The sequence below is a fragment of the Apiospora hydei genome (assembly GCF_038363865.1).
Source record: "Apiospora hydei strain CBS 114990 chromosome Unknown utg000008l_segment0_segment0, whole genome shotgun sequence".
In the NCBI taxonomy this organism is placed as follows: Eukaryota; Fungi; Ascomycota; class Sordariomycetes; order Amphisphaeriales; family Apiosporaceae; genus Apiospora; species Apiospora hydei.
Genome location: NW_027117367.1, coordinates 2,792,521 through 2,814,150, shown reverse-complemented (window position 1 = coordinate 2,814,150; position 21,630 = coordinate 2,792,521). Strand labels below are relative to the sequence as shown.

Here is a 21,630-nt window from a genome sequence, read left to right as displayed (position 1 = left end):
AGCTGCCAATGTTCCGGATCACACAAACCGCCTCTTGGAAGGCAGAAACTGTTCTATCAACAACCTCGAATAGAACGATGATGCACCTTGATAGGACGAGTCTCTTCATGCTTGTTAGTTGGCTCTCTGAAGGATTGCTGATCTCAGATAAGAATCATACGAGCAAAGCGAATCCGAGTCAGTACCTACAGGACCAAGATGCAGGCAGCCCCTCCATCCGTCGATGCCTCTCGATCGATCGACACTCCGCCACGATACCCGAAAATATAAGCAATGAAGAGTCGTTATATTGGGATGCAGCATAGAAGTCGGTCAGAAAAAACTTGACATGGTTATCATTATTCGTCTGCAACTGCGACTCATCATCTCATGCCAAACTATGTACCCCACTGCCATGTCGGGCCTTGCTCATCGGCCAGGTCGGACGTGCAGATTAGGTGCATTCCAATAGCATCTTCGGCGGATACGTGCATCGCAGGCATCTCATCGCGCTCAAATCGGCGGTGTGTCCTGATAACATGGTCTCCATGGTATCCGTCGTAGACTCAACCAGAGGACGAGCAATGCCGCAAGCCAAGCCCAGGAGATCAAGCTGGGAGGTCAGGAGTAGGAACGCGGGGCTGCCTTTCGCTTTGAGCCCATAGGCAACTAGCTCATCAAGCAGTGATGAGGGAGTAGTGTGCTTGTTGCTATAATGGGAGACGGATTCTGAGCGATGATCATCTTGAACAGCTTATTTTGGCTATATTCTTCGGCACCGTCATTGTCGTTGTTGTCTGTCATCGCCGCGAGTACTGAGCAAAAGGAGCCTGCCTGGAGCTATGCTAGATGCAAAGTGTGGCCCGAGAAGAACATCCATTCCGATTGCAGGTGTATGCAACTGGCTCTATTGCGCCCAAGTGACAGCAAAATTCCCAAATCTGGCCACATATCAATACAGTGACCAATCGGAGCGTGTCCCCTTCATCTGGTCAAGTTGATAGCGATGAAGGCAGCGTAGCCTACCACGGTGTTGAGATGGGTTTCTTGGGCCAGAGGTGGCCCGTGTGTTTTCAGGGGCTTTGACCGGAGCGTTTCACCTTCGAATAGTCCACAACAGCTGTCAGAGTGAGCGATGATGGTTTGGTGATACCAGCTGCAACAACTTCACCCCTGAACTTCTGAGATCAATCCTTTGAACTGCAAATCCAGTTTTATTTCCACCATCGATTGTCACTTTCAAATATATTCATCAGCAGTGGGTCATTATCATCACCATGCCTGACTTCACAGACCCAGCCGTGTTCCCGTCCTTCTATGAGCTGCCCAGCGATGCCGAGATCGCAAGCGCCCCGCCGGAGGGGGTGGAAGCGACCGCATGGTGGATGCTGGCGCAGGTCAAGGTGAACATGACGCTCACGAAGCCGACGCTGATCGTGACGGACCGGCGAGGCCTGGACTTTGCCGTCACATTCGAGGACTCGAGCATGGACCTGAAGGGGTACAAGAAGGGCTACACCATGGTCGTCCCGCGGGCGCAGCGGACGGACCGGGAGGAGGGCAAGAAGGCGGTCATGAGGATAGAGGCGCGCGATTGCAAGTCTGTGCAGGTCAGTATCGGTCAAACTCCAAGTTGACAAGGAAACATGCTAATGTGCGAGTAAAGGTGATACCGGCGAAGATGGAACACTTGATGGAGTTGGGTCAGGTCTTGGACATGATGGGAGGGGATGATGCGGAAGGCAAGGAGCAAAAATGCGGAGCTTGCGGCAAGACGGGAGGGACCCTTTCGAAATGCACAGGCTGCGGAACCGTGAGGTATTGCAGCAAGGTGAGTGATATGGAATGCCTACAGCGCCTTGATCCCAATTCATAGGTCATTGAATAGAGTGACATCTGTGACTTATTGTGAGAAGTGCTAACGATGGGTTGCGAATAGGAGTGCCAGCTCAAAGGTTGGAGTGAACTTGGGCACAAAACCAATTGTAAGAGCTTAAAGGCCATCAAAACAATATGGCCCTCATAGAGCAACGTTCGATGTTCCAAGTTAAACACCTTATTCAATTGACAACCATATTCAATTGGAACACTGCCTAAGGCAACGGCCATAGAAGCACACAGTGGTTGCCTGTTGGTCGCAGTGATTCGTGGTTGCCGGAAGAAGTCACGATCGAGCATTGTCATGCCAGAGCTGCATTAGATTCAATCAACTGACAGCTAACTTGCCCACCTCGTATTTTTGACACAACCTTGGCGCCACTGAAAGCAACAGGTTTTCAAAATCATTTCTCCAAGCAACATCATCAAATTGCATTGTTGAAGTTACGATATATCATTCGAGCTTCAAATCGTTATTCCCAAAGCCGGTCAAAAAAGACGTTGTTTACACGTATGTCCTATTCTGCTATTGCTGTTCTTTGTCTTGTTGCTGTAGGCGACGCTAACAACTGCATCTGGCAACCGCTGCATCACGTGACGTGCTACTTTGCGGGGGAGCTCCGGTCGCTTCAAGTCGTGCCCAGCCCGCGCAATCAGCTACGCATTGAAACTCCTTCTGGACGATGCAGCTGCAATTGCCCTTCCGCAAACCCATAGCGTCCTGGTTGCGCAAGCTCGTCACCAAGATGTCGTCTCGAAAGCAGGTTAAGGGAGAGTACATCGAGACGGTAAGAAATGAACTGCAAAATCCCCTGTAATTGATTAAACGGCTGATCAGATTGTTTAGGACACGGGCAACAAGGTGTCGCGCAAGGCCAATCTGATAGGAACACAGCACATCATGCTCGGAGGCAAGACCGTCATCATGGCCGAGGCCATGGTCCGCGGCGACCTGACGCGCACCGTCTCGGCCCAGGGCTCCTCGGGCGCCGCGCCTCAGAGCAATACCTCCATCTTCATCGGACGGTATTGCTTTCTGAGCAGAGGGTGCTGTTTGCGCCCGCCCGGTCGCATCTACAAGGGGTCAGTTCGCAGTTCATTTTAGCTCTCTCTCCTTTTCATTACTACGTTTTCATGCCTGCCAAGTTAACCAGGCTTGCCCGCCCGTGGCCGTCCCTTCATACTTGTCTTGTCAACAATTGGTTCTGACATCTTGGGACAGCGCATTTACCTACATGCCGCTCCGCATCGGCGACCACGTCTTCGTGGGCGAAAACTCGGTAGTCCAGGCCGCCACCATCGGCAGCCACGTGCACATCGCGGCCAACGCCGTCGTGGGCGAGTTCGCCATCGTTAAGGACTACGTGCGCATCCTCGAGGGCACCGTCGTCCCCGCCAACATGGTCATCCCGAGCTTCAGCGTCGTCGCGGGCCAACCCGGCCGCGTCATCGGCGAGGTCCCCGAGGGCGGCCACGAGCAGTTCGAGATGCGCGAAATGTACAAGACCGTCGGCAACAATATACCTCCTCCGACGGCGCCTGCCCAGTTGCCGGTGTAAGGCCCGAACTCAAATTGAAGCCGAGAAGGGAGTGAGTGAGAGAGAGCAGCGCCCGAGGCGGCAGCGCAGCTCTTTATTTGTCAGCATACGAGAGACCGTCGCCGACATATCAACACAGCGGCAAACATTCTGAATTTTTCTAGATACCCGAAACGGGGACAGTTTAGCGTTGGGAGAGGGCGTGAGGTTTACACGCGAGGAAATGTTGCGCTGGCCCGAGATGAGTAGAAGGAGGACATGAGGACTTGAATGAGTCTCTTGGCCAGCGGTTCTCGAAAATGAGCCGAGTTCGTACCCGTTTGGCCCCAATGCAGGCCAAATGGTACCCCGACAGGTTGGCGAAAGATAAACAGCACTGGAGTGTCATTGAAAGAATCACATGTGGCTGTTATTGCAGTCCACAATCTGGAGGAAACAATACTATGAGCGAATCAACAAGAGCAACCCGTTCATGGAAGAAACTCTTCTTTTCAGTTTACTGCTGATTAGTGGATGCTCCAGATTAGCGACACCATGACCATAGATAGTCAAGTACGGCATTTGAGGAAACAGGAGGAACCAGGACCTTCATTGCCAAAATGAGATGGTCTATCTATCGTTGGTTCCGGGGAGCATAAGGGCCCTTCTTTCGATGATTCGTGCGGTATCGAAGATCCTCATCTTCATCGTGCCAGAGTCTGTTTGTTGTGTGTGACTTGGAACTGACCGGTAGTGTTCGGCCACTGTCCAATTGCCCATTTCCAGGCGGGCGGTCGCGTGGCACCACTATGCATGCCAGCCATGTGTTCCTGGTGACATTGGCGAAGGGGGCTATCCATGTGCATGCGTCGTACCTGCAGGTGTGTGATGTGGTGGTGGTGGCGGGGATTTTCGTTTTTTGTTTCCATTTCCTCCCCCTGCAGCGAAACCCAATCGGCGTATTCCATGACCGCCCCCTAGCAAGAGGGAAAGCTTAACATCATCAGCGATGTAACGCCAAATAGGGACGGAGGTTTCCAGGCAAAGGCACCGGCGCTGGAAGTTAAGTCGTATTGCGCCCAGAGCAATTAATCAATTATACTTGGAAATATCCTGAACACGGGAGAGGGGATTGGCAGTTCTCATCTTGATCAGAGTTTCGCGCCGTAGATTGGTCCAAACCTTGACCAGTCAAGCAATTTAGAAACCACACCAGCGACAGCGATGCCATGGCGGGGTTTTCCACCGGATAATCATGGTGGCGTCGGAGGCTGACGGGCGGCTTTCGGTTACTGGACAAGAGCAGCCACCGATCTTCAGGAGACCGGGAGGGCGGCAACTTCGGCAATCCTCGACATCCTGATTTGATTTGATAATGGATGGGCACTGGGGTGTTCACGCTTGCCTTGACACGGCCAGTCGGCGAGTCAGTCACGGGGCTTTCCACTTCAGCGTCGTCACTGACGCTTCCCCAGCTAAGGAACAGGAACAACTGAATAATCTTGGAATAACTCGCTCGAGGCCAATCGCGAAGCCACACGAGACATGTGTATATTGTACAGGGGTCTCGGTAGGCGCGCCCAAGGGCGCCACATGATGACACCCCCTTTCTCCTCTCGGTCGAGTTTACAAGATGCCTTCCAATGGCAGACAAGATCTTGCGAATATTCTGGCGCCATCGTTTCAAGAAAGAGCGACCCCGGAAAATCCGCAGCGGGTTCCGAACAGGGTCCAGGCCAGATGGAGAGGCTAGGCACAGGCACATCAGAAACCGGGGGGCCGGATGCCTGGGTCGGCTTTCTATCGAACTTTGTTGTCACCCTGGAAGGCGAGAAGGAGATTACGAGAGAAGCCAATGTTCGGGAGGAAAATCGTGGGAGTATGTACGCCTTGGTATAAAGAAGTGCTTCGTCTCATCTTCCAATCCTCCCGATCTGAGACACCATCAGCCATCTTCACTGTATAGTCGCATTCCATCTTTACATAGCCACTCTTTCGAAACCCCTAATACCGGTACTCTCTACCAACAGTCTTCAGGTTCTTCTAATATATTACACTTAATACCGCAACCCAATTCAACTCCCACACTCACTCACTCACTTCACCCACTTGACTCATTCCAGCCACCCCAAATCCCAAGATGCAGTTCCAAACCCTCGCCCTCACCACCCTCCTCGCCGCCCTGGCCGCCGCCGCCCCGCAGGCCCAGGAGGACGCCGCCGCCGGTGGTGCTTCCCAGCAGCAGCAGCAGCTCCTGTCCAAGCTGCCGAGCTGCGCCCTGCCCCTGCCTGCAGGCGGGCTCGACCAAGGTCAGCTGCGGCGCCGGCGACTTCGGCTGCATCTGCACCAAGATGGACGCCTTCACCCAGGCCGTCCTGCCGTGCGTCTCCAAGGCTTGCAAGCCCGAGGACCTTCTGTGTATGTTCTTTCATCATCCTTTTCTCTGTTTCTCGTTCTCGTTCCCGTTCACGTATCCCTTCGAATATCCCGACGCCAGGAACGGTAGCTAACCAGACCCCCTCCTCTATCAACAGCCATGCAATCCGCCGCCACCGACATCTGCAAGCAAGCCCTGTCCGGCGCGGGTGCCGATACCAAAACCGCCGCCAGCTCCAGTGCCTCCGCCTCCGCCTCCGCCGCTAGCAGCAGCGCCGCTGCCAAGTCCTCTTCCGCCGCTTCATCCACCACCGCCGCGACTTCTCCCTCTGCCTCGGCCTCGGCCGCGGCCTCGCCCAAGGATCTCGCTGCTTCTTCTTCCCCCAGCCGCTTCCGCCGCCGCATCTGCCTCGGCTTCGGCCTCCGCTTCTGGCTCCAGCCCCGCCAATGCCTCGTCTACCCCCAAGGCGGGCGGCGCTTCCCGCGCCGAGGCTGGTGTCGTGCTGGCTGTTGCTGCTGCTATGGCCATGGCTCTGTAAGCAAAAAGAAACTAGTCAACCACTAATACCATCCATGTCGCAATTCGACATGGAGAAGGTGAAAACGAGGAGTTGTGAGGAATCTGGAGTAAGTAGATTCGACTGTAAGCATTAATGGGGGTTATGGAAAACAAGAAAAGGAGTTCGACTTTCTGATCTGGTAGATATTAATACAACATCTCTTCTGAAGCGCAGTTGAAACAACATTGCTGTCATTGTGTGTATATAACGTATCAAAACATCTGATTGCCAATGCTATTCCAATAAAATGCAATGCTCTGTTTGTCCCAGAACCGACTGTCAATTGTACAGGTAAAGCAGACGCCGCCTAAGTCTATGAATTCTAAGGTATCGATGATCCAAACGCTAACCGTGCTGTTTCCCGTAGATTCGGGTCGAAATAAAAGATATCTTGCGTGTGTGTGTGTGTGTGTGTGTGTGTGCGCGCGCATCGTGTTGAACAGTTCCTGCCCGACCCCACCAGGAGCGAGGAGTTGTGCCCGTTGTAGATGAGCTTGTGAATGATGGACACGCTGTCGCAGACGTGCAGGTACCGCAGCCGGCTTGCCCTCGGTGTGCGCGACGAACTGGAACTTGCAGAAGTCCTGCATCTCGCTTTCGTCTTGTTTCATTCATTACCCATCAGCTCCTCTCACCCAGACCAGAAGCTCAGCCCAAGGAAAAGTGTCCCAGCGCCCCCTGCCCACCCCCGCAGAACGCGCCGTGCAGGTCCTCGAGCTGGGCAAAGTGCTCCGCGTACGCGTGCCCCTTGGCCCGCTCCGCCTCGGTCTTGACCCAGTCCCAGCCCGACGCCTGCTCCTCGGCCCGGGCCCCGCCGTCCGTGTTGCCGACGACGGGCTCCGCGGGCGAGGCCATGCCGCTGCCCGCGGGGCTGACCCAGCCGTCGGGCCGCTCCGGCAGCAGGCCGCTCGCGCCGATGATGACGGCCGGGTGCACCGTCAGGCGCCCGATCTTGAACACGTACTTGCTCACCGCGCTCGCGTACACCTTCTTCTCCCAGTCCTGCTCGGCGTGCTTGCCGTCCGCGTCCGCCGTCAGGCCGAAGTCCTCGGCCGCCCAGCTGCGCGGCCGCACCGCGCCCTTCTCGACAAAGTGCGTCACCATGTACAGCCACTTGCGGTCCCAGCTCAGCACGCGCGTCCACATCTCGTAGCCGGCGAACGGCCGGATCTCGCGCTTGAAGTTGCACGCGACGGCGCCGAGCATGACGCCGAAGCGGCCCTTGGCGGGCCGGTCGGGGTGCTTGGGGTCCATGACCAGGCGGGTCTGCTCGTTGTCGGCGAGCAGGCGGCAGCCGCGCGCGAACAGGTGCGAGGCCAGGTGCGAGCGCGACACGTCGAGGTCGGCGAAGTAGGTGCTGTTGGACTTGTGCAGGTTGTAGTCGACCTCGAGCAGCGAGACGTGCGTCGAGGAGATGGCCGGGTGGAAGAGCTTGTCGGGCGTGTGCGTGTGCAGCTTGCGGACGAAGATGTGCTGGATCATGGTGTTCCACACGCGGACCTAGAGATGTTCACGTCGCGTATTAGCTATGGTGCGCTTTCTCGGATTGGCCAGGAGTAAGCAGGGGAGAGGGGGAAACGTACAGTCCATGCCAGCGGCAAGCTCTTCCAGTTGATGAGCACCAAGACTACTGCGATCAGCCGGCTGGTGCGACCGGGTCCTGTAAAGAAGCGGACGAGATAGTCTATCACCGCTTGCCGGCCATGGTATGTTCCATAGGCGAGGGAGGCCGTCGCGGCCGGCAGCAAGACGGGCTTCGCGATCTTGGACAGCGGTTTCATGAACCCAAAGCTGGACGCCATGATGACTGCGCTAATGTTTCTTCTTGGTATCGGTCGGTGGCGGCGTCGTCGTTGATCTTGTCGGCGGCGGAGGCTGGGTGTTGCTACGCTCGAAGATCGAGGTCGCTCGGGCGCGCACGATGCCAAAGAGGAAGAGGACGATGACTACGCCCCAGAGACTGATGGATCGCAGGTAGCAGAGAGCCGTCGTAGCGCACTTGGTCGAAAGGGCGGAGAGGGGCGACAGAGGCATGCGATGAACGAGTATTCAGCGAAGGATGAATGGACGGATGGAGGGGGCGTAAGACGTATGTAAGCAGAAGGCTTCTTTAGCAATTGATTATGTATGGTCCGATCCCCCAAGCCTGAAATAGTGATGACGCCGAAATGGTCAATTCAGCCCTCGCACTTCCCAGCCGGCACTGCTCGTCGTTATCTTCAGCTGCAAGTCTTGTCAGCAGCAAGATCCGAATGCGCCGGGCGAATTATACTTTTTTTTCTTAGGGCCCAAAGGACTCCCGAGAACAAGGGACCAAGGCTGTGGCCCAATCAGAAATTGGCGTCTTCAGCGGCTGTTTCTCTCCCGCTAGCTGCTGTGCCGTCCCCCTACTCCAGGCCCTTACAGGCCACCGACAGGCCACTGGCAGGCCCCTACTGCAGGTCCGTTCCCAATTCTCCAGGTACCCACTCAGGGAAAGTGGCCCGGCCCGTCGATCTTTCGTACAGCGTGCTTAGCATACCCGAGAATCTTCATGCCGAGAATCGTCAACGAACCCAACGTGCCGGTACTCGCTCATGCTTCGCTCTCTAAGCCGATAGGTTGAAAAAAGAGGCATCACTATTACAAACTATTTATACGGTGAATCTTAGCACCGCTGCTCTTCAGAGTTATTCGATATTCCGCCCGACAAGAAGCTCGAGCATCTCTGCCATGATGCCCTTTACCCCTCCCTGCCTCCCTCCACACCAGGTGGGTGTGCTCTACAATAAAGTGTAGGCTCGCATGCAATATTTCAGGTTTCTTCTCCCAGTCTAACTTGATTGACCCTTTTGGGCGACGAGACACTATCACACCGCAAGAAAGGCAACAAGGGACCTCAATCACTCAACCTATCCACGTAATGGAAATAACACCCCTAGTCATTGAGGGCATGGCAGCATTGTTTCAAGCATCCATGGATGCAAGCATGCAGCAGCCCCTAGCCTAAGTGAGCACTCAGGACACAGAATGACAGGTGCCTTGCAGCTTCTCAACGTCGACCCACAACCTTATTCTCCGCGTCTCTGTTGGTGCCGGCTGCCCCTGAAGAAGTGCCCTCTCGAACAACATGCGAGCAACTCCTATCTGGTCAATAGCAACCCCAGAACACAGCCCCATACCTACCAATAGGAACGTCCCATGATCATGACGGGACTGTAGGGCAGACATCGCGGCCTCAAACTATGTCTCACCCGCGTCCACCGCAAGATGAATGAACATCCCTCCCCACCTAATCAGAGCACGCGTAGCCGGATGCCTTGCAGCAAGAAGACCGGATGCATCCGACTACACGCTGTATGCTGTGAGGCGCAAGAAGCTGTTTGGTGGGTTTCACCTCCAGGGGGTGCGGGTAATCCCGCTCCCCAACTCCCCTGCCTTCACCTGAGAAAAGAAAATCCCCCATTAAGATCCGCAAACGCGAGGACTCGCTCGACAATGCTTTTCTAGGGACAAGCCCACACCAAAAATGCAACGAATCCGGCTGCGGAGCTCTACAACGACCAAGTTATCCAATCCATACTCGGCCTGGTATCTCGTATCTCTCTGGGGTGATTTCATCTTGTCCAATCATGGTAGCAGTTGACCTGCCCGACCTGAGACGGTGCTCCAGGAACGCTTCGAGAAATAAATACATAAAGAAATATTTGCGGTCATCACCAGTGCCTGATTTATCGAGCGCCTAGCACGTTGCTTCGCCCGGACGCGACTTGGGTGGAAACTGGTGGTCTATGGCCGCCTGGATGATCACCCAAGATGCCAAGTGTGTCGTCATGTTTGGACGCAGCGGAACCTTGAGTCCCCCAAAGCCACGGGTTTGGAGGTGTTTGAGGGCGCGGGTGCTCACATGCGAGCAATAGCTTACGATGTCTGCTCTCGTGCTGATGTAGAGCGCGCTGCAGAGTCCCCGGAAGACCCTCCCTCAGGTGTTGCTGATGCAACTGAATGAGATGCTATGTTAGTAAACCCAACCTATGACGACTGGACCGGCATCACGAAGGCGACGATCAAAGGTAAGGCGCCTGGAACATGCATCATATATTCCACAATCTCGACTTCCTTGTTGCCCTCGCGTCCCCTTGACGGTGTCCTGGAAAATGTTGAACAAACCATACCATCTGCTCTGGCACATTGGAATGTCACGACGCCCAATCCCCTCCACATCTCTATAACCTTCAAATCTGCTCCTAGGTCGTATTGGTTTCCTCGGCCGTGCGCCAAAGCGGAAGATGTCCTTCGCAGAATTCGCCCGGGGGTGACGAAGCACAGCATGACCGTTCGACGGGCCAAGAATCCCCTGCTTCTTCCGAAGGGTTGGGTCGGCGCTCAGAAGACGCCGCGCAATGCTTGCAGCGGCGGCGACGCCTTGCGGGTTCAAAGGCACATTGTCGAGGAAGGGGGTGGCTCTTGCTGCTGTCCTCCTGGTGTAGAGCGTTGGGAAACCCTATACCATCTCCATATTGGAATGTACCGCCTCCTGGCAAGGTCCATATCAACCCTGCTGCCTCAGTCCATGTTACTACCAAGGCGCTGAAGCGGCCCATGCTTCGGGCAGGTTTCTGGGGATAGTGTCTTGCTGGTTCGCGTCGAGGATGATGCGGAGTGTTTTACCTCCTGCAGCCAGCCCCGCGAGAGTCTGGAGTCTCGAACCAGCTTCTAACCGGTTAGCCAACTCAGCGGACAGAGGAATCCATGGCAGGCTAGATGCGGGGCGTAGAAGGCACCGGCATCAATGCCCGCCAGATCCGGGAGTCGCGAGGCGGCTGCTGTCTCGATGGCCTGAAAGTCATACTCGATCAAGAGGCGGTTGCTGCGGATTCATGCACCGAGAATCTTCTGTCTTGGTTCCGAAGAAACCGGTCTCGAAGGCGCAAATGTCTCCGGGGAGAAAGTGGCTGCCCTGAGAAGAGAATTAAACCCCCTTGGCAAGGGTCCCGGTGGTAGGACTGCTCCGCGTTGAAACACTCGGGGCGAGATCTCGGACCAGTCGAAGTTGGGCCTCGGAGAGAAGCTCCCGAAGACCCGTTCGGTCGGTGTTTGAGGCCCTGTAGGCGTACCTGACGATCGCCAGCGGTTGGCGGTTGACTGTGCCGTGAGGTAGGTTCAGCCACCTCACTCACAGGCAAAAGCCGGGGTTAAATCGTGTTTAATGGTATCGATCGTGCGACGGGCTGTTGCCCCAGGTCATGTCAAATAAATCAAATCACATGTAGTACCTTACGCAGGCCACGCCCTTGTGCGTGTCGGGTTTTGCTCCCATTCAACGTACGATCTAGTGGCCATCCTGGACGAGGTTCGGCTCCAATTTTACAAATACCAGGACTATGAGTATTCCGAATCCACCAGTCCTTTCATGAACGATGCCGTCAACTGTCGACTAGAGAATAGTAAAGCTTCGGGCGATGCGAATAATATCTGGTTCGATGCAATAGCGACGACGACGGCAGCGGGCGGAGGAGAAAAATGGCCAAGCATGGGTGAATGGCGGTGGTCTCCCGGGAGGGAGGGAGGTTCTACCACGTGCTGTTGATCGACATCCTCCAGGGGTAACTTGGTCGCCTGGATGTCTTGATAATCGTATTTGGAGACGTGCGATTATCTCAAGTTACGTTGGGGCGCACTGGGAACCGATTGATACCGCGAAATGGCCAAAGGTGAATGATGATTCATCGCTGAGTTTTTGAAGCTTCCTCGGCACCTAAGGTTCTGGGCGGTAAGGAGCCCTCGGCGCTTCCACATTAGCATTTGCTCCAAATAAAACGATATTCTTCCTGCACAATGCATAGCTATTCGTAGGTACCATTTTGGAACACTCCGGCCTTACAGGGACTTGTGATGAACCTCTCACATCCGGAGGGGAAGTGGGCGCGGGGGGTGTCGATCTGATGCGGTCAAATGAATGGGCCGTTCGATATTGGGATGCGGAGTCCTTGAATGCCGAGAGCAGGTGGCAGGACGGTGCAACTACAATATTTAAGTGATTTGCAGGAATTAATAATTAATAATGGATTGGTGATGGCCTTATTTCTTCATCGTGTGGATGAGGACGATGCATCATCGGCCACTAGTGTTTAGCACCTGGTCGAATCTGGCTTCGATCCGTATTGGTGACGAACTAAAGGTCGACTTGAGACATGCGTGCATGCATAGAAGAGATTAGAATCTAGCAGAGCGGTGCTACAGGACCTAGCAGCCTAAGTAGGTAACGGCATGTTAGTCGCAGGCAGTGTGCTAGCACTACCTTGGGTACTTCAGTAAGTGCATTAGCTACGGGCTGACAAGTAGGTAGGTAAACAGGACGTCGTGGAGTTTATCGTATCGCCTGACGGGCAGTGGACGGGGAGAGGCTTGCCCGTCGTTGCACAGGTGGCCTGACAGCACGTGTGCCCCTGTCACCGATTTGCCGAGTGTGTCGCGAGTAATTGTTTGTTTACTGATTGTCCGGCATTTACCGATGTTTACTGGTTACGATAGCTTCGGCTGATGGGACTCTGATTTCTCAACATGCTGGTTTCGTCCAAATGCGCCCGTAGGCCAACATGGGCTTTTTGCATTTGCGCATGCTGCTCTGTCTGCTGAATAATATGTTAGGAAAGTCAATTGTGGACCGGGAGGAGGGCATGTTCTGGGCCTTTCTAGCAGGCCTGGCCGCCTGGGCCTATTGCAAGCAGCGCCTACAGTACAGGCAGGATCTGCTAGGTCCTGGACGGGTCCTTGCCCCCAACACGCCCCCATTTACTGATCATATGACGCAGCTCCACGCAATTCCTTCACAAACCCATGGCCCGTCATCGAGATCTGACAAGACGATGGCCAGTAGGTTGCATGCTGCCTCCCAAGCCACCCAACCAAAGCCCCCCCAAGCAGAAGCCCTTGAGTACTGTACCCCAGCCATGCTGGATCTCACTCGCATGGTCTTGCACACTGGGGAAGCCCTTCGAGTCCAGTACAGTCCACAACCCAGTCCAGCACAGCCCAAGCCCAAGGCCAATGGAAGATTCAAAATCCGGGACATCAGAAAGGTCTACCCATCTTGACTGCGTCGGTCCATCGGAGCCTGATCGCAAAAGCAAAACACCGAAGAAAAACACCTCGCTTGCCCCGACTATCCGGCCTAGTCGCAAGTCGCTGGTTACCCTCACAGCCACTGGGTGGCAAGGGCATCACATCTGACCCCCGGCGCTCTGTCGCTCTGCAACAACTGATCGTCGCTATGTCGAAGCCGGCCCCCGATTCCGATCAGGCCGAGCACCAACCCCGCGAGCACCAGCGCGAACGAGAGGTACAGCGGTACTACCAAGGCTGGGTGTCCGCCCAGGGCTCATCCCTCAACGTCGCCCTCAATGTCGACAGTCTGGCCGCCGCCGACCTACAGGGCATCGGCTACAAGCCCAGGGGCTCACAGGATAAGGCTTTAGCCGCCTTTGCCCAGCTTGCCGTTCTGCGCCTGAACGTGCGGCGGGCCATGGTGTCGCTGATTGACGGCAGCAACCAGATGGTCCTGGCCGAGGCCACTCGCAGCCTTTTCGTCGAAGACAACGCCAACAACGACCTCTGGCTGGGGAGCACCATCTTGAAGCGCCAGGATGCCATTTGCGAAAATAGCTTGTCCAACACCTACACCGCCCCCGAACCGGACGATCCCAACAGTACCTATACCGCTGCCGGCTTCGTTGTCCCTGACCTAAGTAAGGATGAGCGCTTCCAGGCCCGCCCATACGTGGTGTCCGAGCCTGGTATTCGCTTCTTCGCCGGCGTGCCCATCCTCTCGCGACACGGCCACAAAATTGGCACCTATACTGTGTCGGACGAGAACCCACGCCATGGGTTGACAATGGAAGAGCTGCGGTTCATGCAAGGTGTAGCGCAGGCCGTCATGGGGCACCTGGAGTGGGCAGCAGATCGCGTCGACCGCTTCAAAGGTGAACGAATCGTTCGCGGACTCGCCACTTTCATCGAGGGCGCATCGTTACCACAGAACGAAACCGCATCCGCCGTACAGGAAGGTCTTGCCAGCGATCACCCGCCACTTCGCCCGCCGCAGATGAGCATTGGACGGGCCAGGCGTCCACTGTCGCGAAATAACTCTGGGACCGCCTCAACAAAGGAATATCAATCGACACAATCCGGATACGATACCAACGTGTCGAGAAATTCCGATCCTCAATCACAAAAGCAGCATGCCGTCCAGAACGGCCACTCTCCGACCCTTACCAACCAGCTTAGACCCGATAGCATGTCGCGGATGTTTAATAGAGCTACTGAAATCTTACGCCAAGCGACCTTGGCAGACGGCGTTGTCTTGTTCGATGCGACGCCCATCCATCTCAACTCGCAGCTTACTGGTAGTACTCTACTGCCGGGTAGCATCGAGTCTTCCGACGAGGACGATAGCGCACAACACCAGACAACCTCAGAGTCCGAAACTCTCAGTATGGACACTGATGATGGGGAAGTTTCCCCCTCGAGTAGACCGTGCAAGATCTTGGCCTACTCGCTCGCCAGTGAAGCGGCTCGGGCGGACATCGAGAGGGGGTCAGCCATCTCCCTTGCTACTCTTGAGAAATACTACAACCTCTTCCCGCAAGGGAAAAGTTTCTCATTCACCGACGAAGGGGCCGGCATCTCTTCAGAAGACGAAAGCGCCAGCGACCGTGAACGCCACGGACACCCGACGACCCCTGACTCACATAAAAGCAGCAGGCGTTATAGGAAAGCGCGTATGGACCATAAGGAGTTCCTGACGAAGATTCCTGGGGCGAAAGCTGTGGTATTTGTACCTCTGTACGATCACGCCGAAGACCGGCTTGCCGGTGGTTGCTTCCTTTGGACTGCCATGTCCGGACGCATGATGAACCTGGACGAGGACATGTCCTATCTGCGTGCTTTCGGCAGCAGCATCATTAGCGAGATTGGCCGCATCAACACCCAGAAGAACGAGGCCGCGAAGACGACGTTCATTGCAAGTATGAGCCACGAATTACGCAGCCCCTTGCACGGCATACTCGGCGCTGCCGAGTTCCTTATCGACACCGCTACCGATTCTTACCAGTCAGGCCTCATAACTTCTATATCGACATGTGGTAAGACTTTGCTTGATACATTGAACCACGTGCTGGATTACAGCAAGATCAACAAACTTGGCCGGGTACAGATGCGAAAGCATGCGAAGCAGAACAAGCAGATCAATTTGTCATCCGACTCATCTTTGGAGAGCCTAAACATGACGGCGGTGGTGGACCTTGCCATCCTGGTGGAGGAAGTGGTTGATGCAGTCACCGCCGGCCACACCTTCAAAAAGCTGCCTCATCCGGGTCGGCATCAAAACGGATACACTGCTATATACAATTCAAAGGATGATTCGTTGTCTAGCACAGGCAGCCAGTCTGGCCAGGAGGAGGATGAGCCTGTTTCGGTCTTGCTGGACATCGACCCAAGAGCTTCGTGGTTGGTCCAAACCCAGCCAGGTGCCCTCCGCCGAATCATCATGAATCTTCTTGGAAATGCGTTGAAATATACAGCTTCTGGGTTTGTGTTGGTGTCACTTCGGGGCCAAGGTAGCTCGGACGGCGCAAAGACCGAAGCGGTAATCCGGGTGATGGATACAGGGAAAGGCATGTCGGAGGAATTTCAACGTGATCGCCTTTTCATTCCGTTCAGCCAAGAGGACTCCTTTCAGCCCGGTACAGGTCTGGGCCTCAGCATTGTCAAGCAGATTGTCGACTCGTTAGGTGGAAGCATCGAGCTGAAGTCGCAACAGCACAAGGGGACGGAAGTCGACGTGAGGATCAAATTCAGGCAGGCGCCGAAGGAAGCTGCTAGGAAAGCCGGTGCTACGGAAGTTCACGATGTCGCAGAGCAAACAAAAGAATTGAGGCTGGTCCTTTTGGAAGGGCAATGTCCTTCCCAGTCACATGCTGTCAACTTGCAGAGCAAGAAGCTGAACGACACATTGACCGACACTTGTACAAATTGGTTTGGAATGAAAGTCACTAGGGAAAACGAAGCGGATCCAGAGCAAGCGGATGTGTACATGTACTGCGAGCCGCCATCCATACAGTCATTGCAGGAAAAATTCAAGAAAGACCAGCAGGCCTCGGGTCGAAATGAGAAAATACCGGTCATCATTGTTTGTTTGGATGCCCAGGAAGCTATCAAGATCGCACAGAACCAATGTAAGACCTTGGCTGATCTGGGAAAGATTGTCGAGGTCATTCCTCAACCGTAAGTCCTATGCCACTTCCACTCTCGGAGAATTCAGATCAGCTTGGTGGATAACGAACTAACATGTTTCCAGATGCGGCCCAAAGAAGCTGGCCAGAGTGTTCCAGCATGTTCTTCGACGGTCGGAGCAGATGGCGAACGCGCAGCCGTCCACGAATGAGAACGTCACATCGAGTCTCAAAGACGGCGCATATGTACCACTGATTGAAGAAAACGCAGACCTTTTGAAGCCAAACGGTCAAATTGAAAGGGGCGGCGATGCAAATGACTGCAATGGCGCAATTGAGCAGGACAGGGAGGATCTCCTCAAGCAACTCTCACCACGCCCTCTCAACCCCGCGACGCCACTACTAGAATTGCTGAACGGCAAAGACGAAGACCCCTCGGGCTCAGCGAACGGCGAAAACACAGCAGGCAGTGGTAACCTCCACGTCTTGCTGGTGGACGACAACAAGATCAACCTCCAGCTGCTGGTCATGTTCATGCGGAAGTGTGGCTTTACGTACGAAGAAGCCATGAACGGGCAAGAGGCCCTGGACAAGTTCAAAGACGCGTGCCTGCCGGGCCCCCGTACCACATCGTCGGACGGGGCCAGTCAGCACTTTGATTTCGTCCTGATGGACATCAGCATGCCCGTCATGAACGGCATCGAGGCAACGCGCCGCATCCGCGACTTTGAGCGCGAGAACAATCTCCCGAGCACCAACGTCATTGCGCTGACGGGCCTGGCCAGCCGCGACGCCCAGCGCGACGCCAAGTCGGCCGGCATCGACATCTTTCTGCCAAAGCCCGTGAGGTTTGCTGAGTTGAAGAAGCTGCTGACGGCCAAGTGAGGGGCGATCTTGATCAACAGCCGCTCCGGGTATGTACAAGTACTCCAGCACCCAATTGTTTCCTAGCGCTCGGGGTGTCGATCCTTCAGATCGGTATTAGACCTACATTTCTCGCCTGGGTTTGGGGAAGAGAAGAGTTGATCACGGGGTATAAGGGCGTTTATATATGGAAAAGTGCATGGTTTGAAGGGTTCTATGATACCTACTTCCTTTAGACACGTAGGTACTTGGAGTCGGAATAGGGAATGAAGCGGACTTTTTTACACGCTTTGACTGTTAGTGGCGGCGGAGACGGCGCGACGTAACTCGAGGGGACGACGACGACGACTGCATCCAGATTCGGGCAGTATCTTCGATGCATGCTGATGCGGGCTCGCTCCCTGCTGGGCGGCCGGGAGTTCAATGAATACCCTTTTTGTGGCAAAGAACCACAGGCGATGAAAACGCCACAATCAATACCCATCCAATACCAGGCAACAATTACTCAGAATAAGATAAATATCATACTTAATAAAAAGGTTGAAAATGCCTTCTCGTAAGGTGGCCATTGATACGGATGTCAAGGCGCAAATGATTGAGTTGAGCCCCATATTGACCGAGTACTTCAAGTACACCACGAATTGACTCCCTTCTCGAGCCGATTACTTGATGAAACACGCTCCCAAGGTTTGATTACATTCTATGAACGCTTGCTTCCGCGTCGTTACAATTGATGCGGCTCAACAGCGAGATCATCCTCTGCCATCCAGTCCGGGGGGAAGGGGGGGGGACAAGGTAAAAGAAGAAGAAAAAGAGCATACTGCCGACGCTTTCGACGCACGCGTAGCCTTTTTGCCAGCGCGCAGAGAACAATGACGACGCAAGAGCGACGACAACCCCGCTGCATGGAGGGGGGCGCGTCATTCGCCACCCGCCCGGTTGGTTGCCCAATGCGACGCTGGGTCCTCCACCTCCACGCTGCGCTCGCCAAGAAGAAGAAAGATGGACGTGGCGTGTGTCGCGCACCCTCCGGTTTTTGTTTCCCTGGTCCTACATATGGAGATGTCTATCTATCCAAGTGGCGGCGGTGGGCGGTAACAGGGGGTAGCGTTGACGCGCAAGGCGGCGGCAAACTTGAGGGCGAGTCGATCTCAAGGCCCCCTCCCAAAAAGGGCGATAGGAGTCACCCCGCTTAGGCCGTTCAACTCTGGCCCCGGAGCGGAGCGGAGGAAGCGCGCTGGTCTTCCAGCAGTGCGACGCGCCCAAGTTGGTTATGACGAGGGTTGGGCGGGTGCCGAGCTCGGCCGCCGTGGCTTTGAGTTCGGCAGGACGAGCGCGGCGAACAGGAAGCTCGAGACGTAGTTGATCGTCACCGACGTTCCATTTCCCTAGGTGACGGAGTACTTGTGACAGACGAGGCCGGCGTGTGGCGTGAGAGTCACGAGGTGACGGGGTGACGGGATGTAGTCTTGCAACGGAAGAGCTGAGACGTACGAGGGTAGGTAGCCAGATGCAATCACCCGACCGAACGTATCATACCGAGAAGAGAAACCCTCTCCGTCACTATCTCCCGGTATCGCTAGTAGAAGTCGTTGTACCGCTCGTTTCCGACTGCGGATCTGTTCCTAGCTCCTCTTTGTCGTTGTCGAACCTCGTTTCGGAAATGCCGAGTCCCGCTGCTTCGGTCGCGTGTCCGTCCGGACCGGTCCAGATTTCGGTACTGCTTTCGTAGGCGGAACGGGCTGCGGCGACGGTGTCGGTGGTTCCGGTGCCTGCGGTCTTTAGAATCGATCGGGTTGGGGCTTTGGAGGACTCCGCTGGTGCTGGTGCTGGTGCTGCTGTTGTCGCCGTGGCGTTGATGACTGCCCGTCGGTCGCCACCCTTGCTATTGCTGCTATTGTTGTTGTTGTTGTTGTGGCCGACGGACGAAGTCCCAGCGCCGCCACCACCACCACCTCTTTCAGCGCTGTTATTCCCGTCGGTGCCGCCGCCCATAAGAGGAGATGTTGGAGTTTGGGGGATGATGAACGGCCGCCCCGGGTGCGGGCCTTGGCCCATGTTGGCCCGGATCCAGCCCGTGTAGAAGGAGAGGCGCGTGACGCGGCTGCGGGCCGAGTCGGACTTGGAGCGGGACGAGTGCGCGATGTCGAGGGAGTCGGTGCGGGTTACCCAGAAGAGGACGACGGCGTTGAAGAGGACTGGTTCAGTAGATTGCACATGGCATATGGTCAGCAGATGACTTCGATAGGTAGAAGCGGGCCTCAATGAGTGGTAGTCGGCTTGAAACGAAAGTGACACGGTAGGAACGAGCTCGAAATGGCTTACCGTCAATTTTGCAACAGAGGAGACACAGCCAGGCCGGCTCGCCGTCGAGCAACATTAGCGCTAGGAGGTTTCTGTGATATTGTCGGTAGATTAGTCCATTGATACTCTTCGTCAATAAGGGACGCCGTTTATGGGCGAGACGGCAAAAGGTGGGCACCAGAGTTTACGCGATGCTGCTGCCCAGCGTCAAAATGCATCCCACGAAGGACTTCTTAGCGACCCGGAGCAGTCTCTCGTTTCGCGACCTCGTGTTGCTGGAGGCGACAGTAGGCGCGGCTCGTTCGGGTCTCTTGGTCGTATATCCTGTAGTCACATCTCAGTTGCTGCTGGCCCAGTCCTAAGTTCGAAGCTCACGGTATATGGGGAACGTGAAGACTGCGGTCAGGTAGGCCTGGCAGAGAGTTAGCAGTAAACGAGGCTCATTACAGTGTAGCATAACCCGCCCGGACTGGTTGGTTGTATTTCGCTGTGCCCACATACGTACGTTGCAAACCACGTCGACGGCGAGGGGGCCGATCATGACGCTCTGTTGGATCCCGATGATGCAGAGGCCGTTCTCCAGGCGGCTGAATCGAAATATGATGAGGATTATCCAGCAAGCGAACAGGGCGCCTGTAAAAAAGACGAAGAAAAAGGAAACTCTGTATCAGTACCAAACACATCTCATATATACATATTACCATTTCGACACAGGGTAAACTTACCAGTTAGGATGGCGAAATGTATGAGATACGGCTTCGATTTATAGCGAGGGACGCCACTGCCCCAAACGGTGTACTATTGAGGTGTCAACATGTTAGCCGAACACAGGAAGACAGGTAGATTGAAGTGACTTACGGCACGATCGCACAGAAAGAGGTAGACTAGCTGGCCAACCCAAGACGCAACGCTGTCAGTAGCGAAGATAGCACATGATAACTAACCCCTTTTTGCCTATCGAGGTAGGGGATATAAGGCAAAGAGTTATGCTTACAGCCTGGAGTGACATGTGGTAAGTATGTGCATGAGCTTAAGTCACAAGGCATATGTACATACCTTGCTAGAGAGATACGCCAAGAGACATAGTAGCGTCGCGGCTTCGCAGAGCGAATGGTACTCGTTGAGGGAGAAGCTGAAGTGTAAGACGGCGGATGCCATGACGAATAGATAGGAGTCGAAGTAGATGGCCAGGAGTACTTGAAAAAAGTGAAAGATGCCCGTTAGCATTCACGTACAGCATTGATTTTTTTCTTTTCTTTTTTGAGCCGCCTCTCCTTATCCTTTGAGGTGTGCTTCTTGATGATGGGTGGCAGACTTACTCCACGTAGTCCACGCAAGACTCCGCCAGCTTTTCACCTGGGCGAAGCGGAACACTGTTTTGTCAGAGTTGTTCTGCGCATGAGAATTGGCGGTCCGAGAGGCAAAATGGGAGGAAGGGGAGAGAGGAGGGGGAGGACGGACAGAAGAACGAGGCACAGGCGCTGCTGGCCAGCACGGAGACGACGATGCCGCTCACTTTCGCGTACCGCGGCTCCGGCTCGAAGTAGATGCCGTAGGCGGGGCGGCGGCTGGTGAGGGGGAGTGGCAGGTCGGAAGGGTCCATTGTCGAATGTGGCACTATGGCGGTGCGTATTCCTGCGTCCAGCCGGGGAACCTTGTTTTCCTCCTGGTATGACGGGTGCTCCTTTTACCAACGGGATGCAGAGATGAATGAAGGATTATGATTGTGGTGTTACTTGCTTGGGTATGTTGGTATCTAGAGATGTAATAATGTTATGAACATACTATGTTTTCCACGCCACCACATCGACCCTGTGATTTCTTTCTGGGGGCTTTCTTATTCCCCTTCTCTTGTGCAATATCCGATGCCCTCCAGCAGTTCAGGAAGTTAAGATGAACTTTTCACAGCTATGAGGTTGAGAAGGACGAAAATGCCCATAA

The 21,630-nt window shown here is 54.8% G+C and overlaps 9 protein-coding genes across 9 annotated transcripts; 6 read left to right on the top strand and 3 right to left on the bottom strand.

The window, feature by feature from the left end:
• Positions 1 to 1,256: 1,256 nt before the first annotated feature.
• PG997_011460 (glycosyl hydrolase family 76) lies at positions 1,257 to 1,855 on the top strand (the record flags this gene model as incomplete). Its single annotated transcript, XM_066815775.1, has 2 exons — positions 1,257 to 1,589; positions 1,646 to 1,855. The coding sequence occupies 2 exons, from the start codon at positions 1,257 to 1,259 to the stop codon at positions 1,853 to 1,855; spliced, it is 543 nt and encodes a 180-aa protein (XP_066665065.1).
• A 685-nt stretch (positions 1,856 to 2,540) lies between these two features.
• On the top strand, positions 2,541 to 3,416 carry PG997_011459 (uncharacterized protein; the record flags this gene model as incomplete). Its single annotated transcript, XM_066815774.1, has 3 exons — positions 2,541 to 2,645; positions 2,705 to 2,940; positions 3,080 to 3,416. The coding sequence occupies 3 exons, from the start codon at positions 2,541 to 2,543 to the stop codon at positions 3,414 to 3,416; spliced, it is 678 nt and encodes a 225-aa protein (XP_066665064.1).
• A 1,554-nt stretch (positions 3,417 to 4,970) lies between these two features.
• PG997_011458 (uncharacterized protein) lies at positions 4,971 to 5,880 on the top strand (the record flags this gene model as incomplete). Its single annotated transcript, XM_066815773.1, has 2 exons — positions 4,971 to 5,253; positions 5,498 to 5,880. 2 exons carry the CDS (start codon positions 4,971 to 4,973, stop codon positions 5,878 to 5,880), a joined length of 666 nt encoding a protein of 221 aa, XP_066665063.1.
• Positions 5,881 to 5,910: 30 nt separating this feature from the next.
• On the top strand, positions 5,911 to 6,315 carry PG997_011457 (uncharacterized protein; the record flags this gene model as incomplete). Its single annotated transcript, XM_066815772.1, has 1 exon — positions 5,911 to 6,315. The coding sequence occupies one exon, from the start codon at positions 5,911 to 5,913 to the stop codon at positions 6,313 to 6,315; it is 405 nt and encodes a 134-aa protein (XP_066665062.1).
• A 643-nt stretch (positions 6,316 to 6,958) lies between these two features.
• PG997_011456 (capsule polysaccharide biosynthesis) lies at positions 6,959 to 8,112 on the bottom strand (the record flags this gene model as incomplete). The annotated part of the gene is made up of 2 exons (XM_066815771.1): positions 6,959 to 7,810; positions 7,894 to 8,112. The coding sequence occupies 2 exons, from the start codon at positions 8,110 to 8,112 to the stop codon at positions 6,959 to 6,961; spliced, it is 1,071 nt and encodes a 356-aa protein (XP_066665061.1).
• A 10-nt stretch (positions 8,113 to 8,122) lies between these two features.
• PG997_011455 (uncharacterized protein) lies at positions 8,123 to 8,344 on the bottom strand (the record flags this gene model as incomplete). The annotated part of the gene is made up of 1 exon (XM_066815770.1): positions 8,123 to 8,344. One exon carries the CDS (start codon positions 8,342 to 8,344, stop codon positions 8,123 to 8,125), a length of 222 nt encoding a protein of 73 aa, XP_066665060.1.
• A 5,218-nt stretch (positions 8,345 to 13,562) lies between these two features.
• PG997_011454 (uncharacterized protein) lies at positions 13,563 to 17,406 on the top strand (the record flags this gene model as incomplete). Its single annotated transcript, XM_066815769.1, has 2 exons — positions 13,563 to 16,573; positions 16,647 to 17,406. The coding sequence occupies 2 exons, from the start codon at positions 13,563 to 13,565 to the stop codon at positions 17,404 to 17,406; spliced, it is 3,771 nt and encodes a 1,256-aa protein (XP_066665059.1).
• Positions 17,407 to 18,257: 851 nt separating this feature from the next.
• PG997_011453 (uncharacterized protein) lies at positions 18,258 to 18,747 on the top strand (the record flags this gene model as incomplete). Its single annotated transcript, XM_066815768.1, has 2 exons — positions 18,258 to 18,529; positions 18,582 to 18,747. 2 exons carry the CDS (start codon positions 18,258 to 18,260, stop codon positions 18,745 to 18,747), a joined length of 438 nt encoding a protein of 145 aa, XP_066665058.1.
• Positions 18,748 to 18,948: 201 nt separating this feature from the next.
• Positions 18,949 to 21,292, bottom strand: PG997_011452 (uncharacterized protein; the record flags this gene model as incomplete). The annotated part of the gene is made up of 9 exons (XM_066815767.1): positions 18,949 to 19,583; positions 19,711 to 19,781; positions 19,878 to 20,013; positions 20,065 to 20,101; positions 20,195 to 20,322; positions 20,415 to 20,487; positions 20,746 to 20,885; positions 21,009 to 21,062; positions 21,151 to 21,292. 9 exons carry the CDS (start codon positions 21,290 to 21,292, stop codon positions 18,949 to 18,951), a joined length of 1,416 nt encoding a protein of 471 aa, XP_066665057.1.
• Between the last annotated feature and the right edge of the window lie 338 nt (positions 21,293 to 21,630).